This window comes from Plasmopara halstedii (genome assembly GCF_900000015.1).
Source record: "Plasmopara halstedii genome assembly, contig: Scaffold_1343, whole genome shotgun sequence".
In the NCBI taxonomy this organism is placed as follows: Eukaryota; Oomycota; class Peronosporomycetes; order Peronosporales; family Peronosporaceae; genus Plasmopara; species Plasmopara halstedii.
In genome coordinates, this window is record NW_020188258.1 from 1,509,250 (window position 1) to 1,519,485 (window position 10,236).

Consider the following 10,236-nt stretch of genomic DNA (forward strand, 5'->3'; position numbering starts at 1 on the left):
TACGATGAGCAATCTTTGATACTAAGCTTTTCATTAATATTGTAAACAGTCGTGCTTGCCATCTTGCTACAGATCCTCCGTACCGCTACCACTAAGTTTGTAACTTCATTAAATTTGAAGCAAATGTATTCGGTTCTTAGAAGCATAAACCCTTACGATCTCTGAGCAGTGAATCTGCTGCTTCTGCAAATTTAAGAAAACGCTTATCAGATTGTTCAAGACGACATTGTTCATACCGTTTCCATTTCTTTGTCCATCTCATCACAGCGGCAAATAAAAAATCGGGTGCAACGCAGCCACGCTCTGGTTTGTCTTGCATATATCTGCGATCTCCTTCTCCACGCTTTCAGCTTGCGCGTATCTTTTCGCAGCATCAGCTTCACGCTTATCCCAATTAGCCAACAGATCGCCATAAGCTCGCAACACGCGTGCAAACTCAACTTTATCGGTTGCGGATAATTTGATTTCGCGCTCGAACGACTCGACAACCGTCACAAATAATCCTTCACTCGTGACAGCTTGACCCAGTATATGACTGCCTTTGGCAATCTGGCCAAGTACACGAGTCATTGCAAGTGCACTGCCTCCGACACCAGTCTGTTCAGCTTGCAATGTACTTAAAGCTTTTCCGAGCCACTCCATAGCTTCTTCTGGCTTATTTTTGCGAAGCATCAGCTCGCCAAGATTCGTCTGAACCCATGCTCCAAACGGAGCATTCGGTCCAGAAGCCAATAATGCATTTTTGTTCTCTTCAGCGGCAATTTTCTCGACCCATTCCAAAGCTTCTTTGTAAAGAATCTCGGCCTGGTTAAGACTTATTAGCTGTGCGTCTGTAGGGGGCGATTTTGAGTCTTTTCCATAGTCCCTCTCGAGTGCACGTGTGCTTGCAACTGATAATGACGCATACTGTGCCAATAAGTATGGAATATCACGTCCAAGCTGCACTTCATTTGCCTTTAACGTGCTCACTTTTTCGTGCTTCAAGACCACATCTTTCTTCTCACGAAGCGTTTCGACAGCTTGCACATATAGCGGATCGTCCACAGCCTTGGCCAATTGCTCAATACCTCCTTTCAAAAGTATTCTAATCAGCTCATACAGCGTCCATTTAAGAGGTACAATCTCATCTTGCGGAGATTGTTTTAAAAATGTTTCTTTTTGACACCAATCTTCCGCTTGTTTGGGTAAATTAGAGCGCAGCAATAGACGCAACATACGCTCGTGCTCTGCCATTGGCCATTGCATGACTTCGCCACGCTCTTGCATGATCTTCGCTGCTTCCTTTACATCTCCTTTCATAAAGAGTGTAGCCACAAGATGACGTAGAGCTGCTTGTAGATACACGCTATGAAATCCCATCGTTGAGCGACAGATCTCTACTGTGCGCTGCAATTTAGGTAATGACTTCTCAGCACGTTTGGAATTGGGCAGAAAACGTGCTTCATCTCCGCCTTGGCCTAGAAGAATCTGCGCAGCTTCTTGGAATTCTGGCAAGGTATTTAGCAACTCACGTTCTGCCTGCGTTTCCTCCGGCGGTAAAGGTAGACTACCAATACCTACCGAATGATCAGCGAATATATGGCGGGGTGGTGCAGTTGTAACGAATCGAACTGGAGTACAATACAAATTGAATATTAGACTATTCGCTAGATTCGTCGTTGAATGTAAAGTATTCGTAAGACGTCGAGAAGATAGCAACAAATGCCGAGAGAATCGCATCTCGAGTTTTTCTGCGGATGACAAAATGTAAAGATCCAAAACTAAATCTTCTAATCGCAGATAATATTACGCAGTGAGGTTATACTAGCTAATGAAACACTGAATTGATGCGTTAGCCTTCCTCCTCTGTTTCTTCGCGTCGACGTTTTTTTTGCTTCCAAAGTTGTGCAGCCTGCAGCAGTTTTAAATGCGACTGAGCCTGCTCATCGTCTGGGAAAATGTAATCCGTGAACTCTTCGAGACCCAATTCCGTCTATTGACATTAACGAACATTAAAACCATTTCATCGACCAAATTGTGTAATAATCCGTTTACGTACCCCATCTAACGCGTACGCCATGCGTTGCTTGGTTACCTGTTTTGGCAGCATTTTACTGACTTTTTGTATCATCTTGACATCTCCAATCTTTTTTTCCATCTCCAGCCAGGTCTCCATGCACAAAACGCGATCTTCTTTCGATTCATCGCCCACTTGCTCCTTCATATACCTCAAAGCACGTTCAAAGACATCACGCGCAGCATCCAGATTCTCGTTTTGCACGTCTTTATTGTCTAACGATGAGGCCTCAAATTGAGCAAAGCTTATCCAAACTTTGACATGTTTTGTACGCTCCAGCAATCGCTCGTACAGTGCACGGGTGTTATCGCGCTCGTCATTTTCGATCTCAAAATCAATATAGCTTTTCCAGATCATCTCAGGCATGTCCAGAACTGGCTGCTTGATTGCCAATTCGTAGATAGCACGTGCACGTTCAATTTCGCCCACCTGCCGCTCCAACATGGCATACTTTTGCCAGGTTTCGCAGTTCTGTGGGTCAAACTCGAGAAAACGCATGTAAATCGTTCTACAGCGGTCAATCTCGCCCATCATCAGTTCTAGTTCGATGTAATTCGTAAAAAGTTTCTTTTTTGGACACCGGCCTAACGCTTCTCCAAATGACAGTCGCGCTCCTTTAATATCGCGTTGGCGAATGAGGAATTTGGCATAAAGGATCCAGATCTTACCAAATGTAAACTGATTGTGAGGAATGAGATTTAAACACATTTTGTAAACTTGTTTGCATCGCTCGGACGAGCTACCAGTGTCGTCATGATCACCCGCTAGTAATTCTTCAAATAAAGCGTACTTGATCCAGATGTAAATGTATCGACGCCAGTATTGTTTTTCTGAAAGCGGTGGTATATTAGCAATTGCACGTTCGTACACTTCTCGCACAAGACCAAAAGACTGTGTACCAGCTGCCTCGTTCTCTTCAAGTTTTATGTACTCAAGCCATGAATCATAGTCCAATGCATTGGCTGCCACTCGCTGCTCGTAAACAACCCGTCGTTTTGCAATCACCACTTCTTCAATTCTTTCTTTGTCACCATGTTTTTTCTCAAACGTAATAAATGCACTATAAAGTTCTCGTGCTTCCTCTTTTGGCAAAGTATCCAACGCATACTTAAAAATCGCTCTCGCTCGTTCAACCTCACGACATCGTTCTTCAAAAAGTGCAAAAGTCAGATAAATTTGCTCAGTCTTTTCATCACTACGAAGTTCTTCGAGAGCTCGTTCGTACACTTTTCGAGCCAAAACAAGCTGCCGTTGTGACTTTTCCTCCCATTTAGCATATTTGATATACGCCTTTTCACCTGGATGACATATTATATACCGTTCATACAGCGCACGCGCACGTGGGATTTCTTTTGCACGCATCTCAAGTTTAATATATGAATACCAAGCCTTATCATCTGGTTGCCACTCCATCCAGCGTTCAAACACACGCCGAGCTCCATTAAGATTACCCAACATTTCCTCCATAAAAGCATATTTATACCAAAGTTGAGCCACACGTGGAAGTAGCGTCACAGCACGATCCCAGACGTTGCGTGCGTGATTAACAAACTTGTGGCGCATTTCCATCTCGGCGTATTTAAGCCATATGGTCGGACTTTTATAATCCACATCTATTGCACGCTCAAAGATACTACGAGCACGCGGAAACTCCTCCTGACTCTCCTCCCATGACGCGTACTTCATCCACGTGCCCATGTGGTGACGTTGACGACGTAGTTCGTCTTCAAAAGACTTGCGCTTACCCATACGATATTCGGCTAGCTCACCAGCATCAGTAATTCGGCGACGCGGTGGTTGTGCAGTTTCATCCTTACGCTGATTCGCCTCAAGAAGAATTTGCTCGGCTGTTATTTGAATAGGCGCCGGCGCGCGGTTCTTCACCACACTTGTCTTCATCATTTTGAGGAGAGAAAAATCAAAGAGTAGAAAATTTTATTAGAAAACTTAAAACTTAAAATGGTATTTGAAAATATCATTAATAAATGTAGAATTACTAAATGATGTTCCTACTCTCTGGCATGATATTTTGTATGATGGTATTTGGAAGGAAAATGATTATACCATGCAAAAAAATGACAGTGAGAAGATTCAACTCTCCTACATAAATGGGAAACTACAATCGTCGATATTTGCCTCGTTTACGGTTGCTTAAATAAATTACGCAATTTTCTTATGTATAGTCATAATAAGCCAGAATTTCATGTTTTTTGCGTCTCAGCTGATTGCATATTTCAGTAGTTCAACCCAGTTGTGTTTTCGTCATCATACGTTCTCAAAGGTTTTCCAAGCATCCTACATTGGGTCTCGAAGGTATGAAGATGTAAGGAAAATGTTCAAACAACTGTAACACCATAATCTCGGTGCAATTTGCATTGTTACAACTGTACGCAGAGTTATGAAGAAAATATCAATTGTTGTGTGGGTAGCAGCAGTGGCGATAACTTTAACATGTTTGACTGCACAGACCAGCAGCATTTTACAACAGAGACTCTGGGGCCTCTCGTCGGGACTGGCATATTATTTGGAAGTGAACATTGGGCAGCCAGTGTATTCGTCCAACTCGAGCAGCGCCAATTCTTTTAATTTGTTACTGGACACGGGATCGGCCAACACAGCAGTGGTCACAGCTCAATGCTGCTCGCTCACCAATGAAAATCTTTACTCTTGCTCAGCTTCGAGTTCTTGTGTTGATGAGACCTCTGGCATCAGCGTGGCTTACATCAGAGGGGGATGGAGTGGCTCGGTAGTGCGAGACACATTTTCTGGACAAGGACTTGGCATCATCGAGCGTATGCCGTTTGCCCAAATTACTCGTGAGGATGGATTTGTCTCGTCGGGTTACGACGGAATTATTGGTATGGGATACGAATCCATTGCGTCACCTTCAGACAATCCATGGACACCATATTTTGACGTGATCAGAGACTATAATCAATTAAACAATATCTTTAGCTTACAGATGTGTGGAGCATTGCAGGCATTGAGTCTCAGCAATGTGTCGCTGGAAAGTGATGCATATCGATATGGAGGTGAGCTCTTAATGGGAGGAATTGAAGGACCGAATGGAGAGAACTATCACCAAGGCGATATTGTATACACACCCTTAGTGCATGAAAGGTATTACAATGTTATTGTAACAGATATCGGAGCAAAGGGACAAAGTTTGGGACTTGATTGTGAAACGATAAACTCTCCACGAGCAATTGTGGATTCGGGCTCAAGTAACTTGGCTCTCCCTTCTAGTGTCTTCAGTGCGGTTGTCACCGAACTCAGGACACAAGTGGCGCAAGTGGCATCGATGTCTGACTCATTTTTCAGCGATGACTGGACATGTTGCTCAACTGAATGCGATCCAGGAAACCCCAACTCTTTTATATATCAAGTACCTGGACTAACCATCTCACTTGCAGTAGATGGTAACGAGGCGCAGCAAATGACGATCACAATTCCTGCTGAGTATATTTGGCGACCAATCGTATTGTCCACAGGTTTAGGAGAAGCCACGTGTCGCGTGTTTGGTATCTCCGAAGGCAGTTTTACACTGCTGGGCGATGTATTTATGGATGGTTTGTTTACAGTACACGATCGTGCTAGTAAACGTGTGGGAATTGCTGTAGCTGACAACTGTCCAAATGGTGTCACGTCTAGAAAAACTATCACCATCGAATCAATAACATCCAAGGATTCTTTTTGCAACTGTGTCGGTTCTTCGGATCGTAAGAGCAGTTTACTAAGCAGCTACGTACCATTTACAAACAAACCGTGTTTCTTCTGGCAATGGTGGATGTATGTTATCATTGTGGCATTTGTTATAATGATTGTGATGGCAATAACATATGTCTACCTGTCTTGGAAACGCCGTAAATTAATGCGTCAATTCGAGACTCAGAATCATCTGCAGGGACAGCGTAGCATGTACTCAGAAGAGTATGTGAACCCTGACATGCTCTATACGCCAACGCATCCCAGCTCCGATTACCTGGAAGAAGCGTTCACACCTCTCCGAGCGACAACTCCGTCTGTAAACGGTGAGACAACCAGTATTGATTGCACCATATCATCGCCACCTTCATCTCGAGCCACAGTTGGAGCTACTGCTATAAGGCATGATTGAGCCTATTTTTGACGGTATCATACTTAAGTACTTACAACAAGAACTTTCTTCCCTATAATAAATGTACCTATATAATTTTTCATTTAAGAATAAAATCCAGGGATCTAGCGTCAAAGTGAACTTTTTTAATCCTCATTTGCACGTAAATATTTGTTTAATGTCAACACTTTGATTCTACATTTTTGATGAAAGACCTTAAGATGTATAAACTACTTCGCAAGTTCGTTTAATGTTGCAATAGTCATGATGCTACACCTACATCGCAAATGTCACTCTGAGGGTGAATAATCTATTGAGTTATCTATATGACATTCTGTTCATCAGTTGCCTGCCTTGTTTTTCTTTTTACATCGATATTTTTTTTTCATCACACGATTTGATGATCTCGTTTGTCAAATTTCTAAACAACAGTTTTTCATTTTTTGAATTGTGGCTCTCACGACAACAGTCTTTCATTTTGACGTGTGGCTAGCAGCCCACGTGAATACCGAACTCCAGTACTTATGGATATTCACAATTACACCAATTGTAGCGTAAATTTCGTAAGATCGCACGGTCAAATTAGTAGGAAAGGGGTCAGTTCACTTCTTGATCCATTATGCCTCGAAACACTTTGTGAATCAGTGTTTATTATTTTTCAAGACACTGCAAATAGTGACCGCCACACAAGCAACCACTGCGCCTAAATCTCACTCCTCTCTCTGCACTTTGCTTGCCTGCTTCTTAAAGCGAAACCCCAGCTAAAAGCGCGGTCTTCGCAACAGACGCGCTTAAATGAATGTTCAATGAGGATGCTGATGTATATCTCGATAAGAGCGGTCCCAGTAACTCCCAAGCCCGACCAAATGTCTCTTCCCTTACCCAGCGATACGTGGTCCACTGGGGCGTAGCACGAGTCTAGGGCTCTAGACAATTTTTTAATTGCTGGATGTGTTTCGAAATACCGCCGTGGAGCCTACGAGGATGTTCAACTCGTTACCAACGAACTGGATAATGCTTGTGGGGTCTAGCTTACCTTATTTCAAACGCAAGTCGCGTCGAGTCCTGTCCAAACACGTCGCGATTACGGTTTGAACTGTCCAATATTGCTTGCTGCGCTGGTGCGGAGCCCCTACACGCCAGTGTGTGTGCGACACTGGCGCGACTTAGGTGTCCCACAAGCGCTTTCTCAATCCACAGACACTTTTGTCACTTCCATGTACTACCGTATACGATTAGAGCTGCAGCGGTTGGGGGAACCTGTCCAATCAAGGGAGGGTAGAAGCTATCAAATGTGCCGCTAAGTAAATGACACAATCAGTGTTTTTTGGTTGAGGAATACATGCTGTCTCATTCGTCCTATGGCTTCTCGACTCAGCTTTAGCGGAGCGTACGTCAGCCTAAACTGTAGTCAAACGCTTGACTTTGCATCTTGCTCAGATGGTCCCTGAAGACCATAACAATGGTAAAACTGGACGCCTCTTTTGGAAGACCGAAAATCAGATTCAAACTGACTGACTGCCAACACTCTATCGGAGCCAGCAAACTGACCAAAAAATTGCATTTTGCGGCGAGGGTTTAACATACTGATACGTTTCCTCTATACCCTTATATATGCTTACCTACGCATACATGCTGTGCTACCAATACATAGCACTCAACGAGCAACCATCCTTTTTTCGCTTAAGATAGCCGCTCAAAGGAATATAATCTGCTCCTACAGTATTCTGTGATGGAGAATCTTGTCCTTACGCACCACTAATCATGTGGTCAGTGCGGTACTATAGCAATCAGATAGACAAGGCATAGCTTTGAGGCCATGGAGCTGCCCGCATTGATAAAGCGACATCAAAGTTCAAAATTCTTCGCCTTCAGAAGGTATAGAATCTGATATACTTAAATTTTTCGCAACGCAACACGTGTTTATCTCGCCCATGCGCTGAACATATCGATTTATCATTTGGCGACGTCGCTATTGTAACATAAAATAATACAGTCGGGGCGAAATGCGCAAGCTCATGCATGACCACATTAAGCCGACGCGGCTCATACCTTGCTAAGAAGACTCTTTAGTGCCATCCTTTGTTACCGCTGTGGTGATGACGTATCTGTCTACAACGACGCATAACCTTCTAGAGTACAAACGGCTTAGAGCCAAGTAGGTGTATCCTAAACTTGTCGAATATACTGTAAGTAGCTCCTTTCAGCTGGCAGCTGAAAGGAGCTACTTACAGTATAAAACAAGATCATACGTTCTAAATGCATTATGCATTGTCTTTAGTCCTTTAGACGAAGTTGATAACCCGCAACCACGGATTAGGTACGGAGGTAGCCAGAAAGGATTTGAGTACATGTAGGAAGTTCCATGAAAAGTGGTAATACGTCCTGTGTTCAAATTGAGCGTATCAAAGACGTACACTGCCTTCCGCTTACGGATCATTTCGACATGAAGCATCTAGCTGACGGCGAAGTAAGTCTCAATCCTTTCTTGTAGCTGAGCCACCCTCTACTGTACAGTTTTCACTCGATTAGATTTTTTGATTCACTTTGTTCGATGGAATATTTCTGGGAACCCATTTAAAACATGGCTCATCTCAGAATCGGTCACATGCCGAGATAGTCTACGTAACGAAGGAGCTCACGTGGGAGAGCTTGTCCTTCGTCGGCACTGATCGATGAGCAGAGGGTGTTCCACCTCCATGTAAAACATATAGCGGGTCAGAAGGTTCATTGGGGCTGTAACTGGTATTGGATGGAATAAAAAGGTACTTTAACTTCAGAATCAATGGAATTTAAGGGTCCGATTTGACAAGAATGCTCTGACACTGTTGCCACTTCCGACTTGACGCACCTTCTGACTCTATCTTCACGAAGAAACGCATACCAAGATCCGGCTTGGGTCTGGTTATAAAGAAACCGATAACAGTTGTAGCAGGGCTCAAAGAGTTGTTCAAGGCCGTGAAGACTGAGAGCCGAAGGAGATGACTGTCTAGCTTGACGTCCACGTCGCGCGGTGTTCTTCGCATAGTCGGGTAATATATGAGTTCGTCAAATGAAGCTGACTAGTAAAACTCAATTGTGGTGAGACGGCAAGCCTTCCCCACCCAATGCGCAAAATGAAGGCGAACGCTCAAAACCATTGCCATAGACCACTATCCAAGGTGCGATCTTCGGGATGAGAGAACTAAATCGATAGCTACTGTATCGGGTCTAGTTTGTTAGCTTGAGAACTGGTGGTTCGAGAGAGCTTACAACGCCCAGCGAGCGCTCGTTTTTTTTTCGCTCTTTTGCCTGATTTGGAACCCTGCCTTTAAAAATGTAAGGTCCCCAGAACGGTGCGGTCGGTAATGTGATAGCTTGAATGCAAATTTTTAACATGATCGGTTTTGCAGAATTCGTTGTGCTTGACTTGCTAAGCCCGCTTCAACTTATTAGAATCGACCTGGACATTGTCTTATGCCCTTCAAGAGATGTCGGGACACTTTTCACCATAGGGTTGGGCAAGGATTGTGTAGTGCATGCAGAGAGCAATGTTGATAAGTCGAAGGCGATGATTGCTGAGATGATAAAACTGGTAGGCAACAGTGCTTTTGGTTGATCTGGAATGGACATGAGCAAGCACAAAGAGATTAACTATGAGTCGAGCGACAATGCTATTAAGAAGAAGATCGTACAATTTACGTTCCATGGTCTCGAGGAGCCTAATGATGCGTGTGAAATGACGATGAAGAAGCGTCGACTAAGTAAGTAAAATCCAATCCATTTATCGATTGCTATCTATCAGCTTGCTAAGCTACGCATGCTCCAGTTATGCTTCAGTTTTACTATGACTGCATAGATTTCTACTTCAATCGCTCTGACTTCCAGTATGAGGAGATGGACACTGCTTCCACTTATATCGCTTTCAGCTTTGATAATCCGTTTCGAGGCTGTACTATGCCTGAGCTACGAATCCACTTTAAGGAGCACGAGTACGATTGGTTCCCACGCGACTACGACACTGAGGAAGCTAAGTTAGATCGCCGCACGCCTGGTTTGTTCAAAGATGAATGGTCAGGTGATGCTATGGTCTCACTATCGAGTA

General features: G+C 43.7%; 4 protein-coding genes across 4 annotated transcripts; all 4 read right to left on the minus strand.

The window, feature by feature from the left end:
- Positions 1-261: 261 nt before the first annotated feature.
- Positions 262-1,719, minus strand: PHALS_01326 (Tetratricopeptide-like helical; the record flags this gene model as incomplete). Its single annotated transcript, XM_024715701.1, has 1 exon — positions 262-1,719. One exon carries the CDS (start codon positions 1,717-1,719, stop codon positions 262-264), a length of 1,458 nt encoding a protein of 485 aa, XP_024581373.1.
- A 112-nt stretch (positions 1,720-1,831) lies between these two features.
- Positions 1,832-3,958, minus strand: PHALS_01327 (pre-mrna-splicing crooked neck-like protein; the record flags this gene model as incomplete). The annotated part of the gene is made up of 2 exons (XM_024715703.1): positions 1,832-1,972; positions 2,039-3,958. The coding sequence occupies 2 exons, from the start codon at positions 3,956-3,958 to the stop codon at positions 1,832-1,834; spliced, it is 2,061 nt and encodes a 686-aa protein (XP_024581374.1).
- Positions 3,959-5,366: 1,408 nt separating this feature from the next.
- Positions 5,367-6,004, minus strand: PHALS_01328 (uncharacterized protein; the record flags this gene model as incomplete). Its single annotated transcript, XM_024715704.1, has 5 exons — positions 5,367-5,383; positions 5,446-5,745; positions 5,806-5,830; positions 5,904-5,907; positions 5,979-6,004. 5 exons carry the CDS (start codon positions 6,002-6,004, stop codon positions 5,367-5,369), a joined length of 372 nt encoding a protein of 123 aa, XP_024581375.1.
- Positions 6,005-9,362: 3,358 nt separating this feature from the next.
- Positions 9,363-9,644, minus strand: PHALS_01329 (uncharacterized protein; the record flags this gene model as incomplete). The annotated part of the gene is made up of 2 exons (XM_024715705.1): positions 9,363-9,564; positions 9,595-9,644. The coding sequence occupies 2 exons, from the start codon at positions 9,642-9,644 to the stop codon at positions 9,363-9,365; spliced, it is 252 nt and encodes an 83-aa protein (XP_024581376.1).
- Positions 9,645-10,236: the final 592 nt, after the last annotated feature.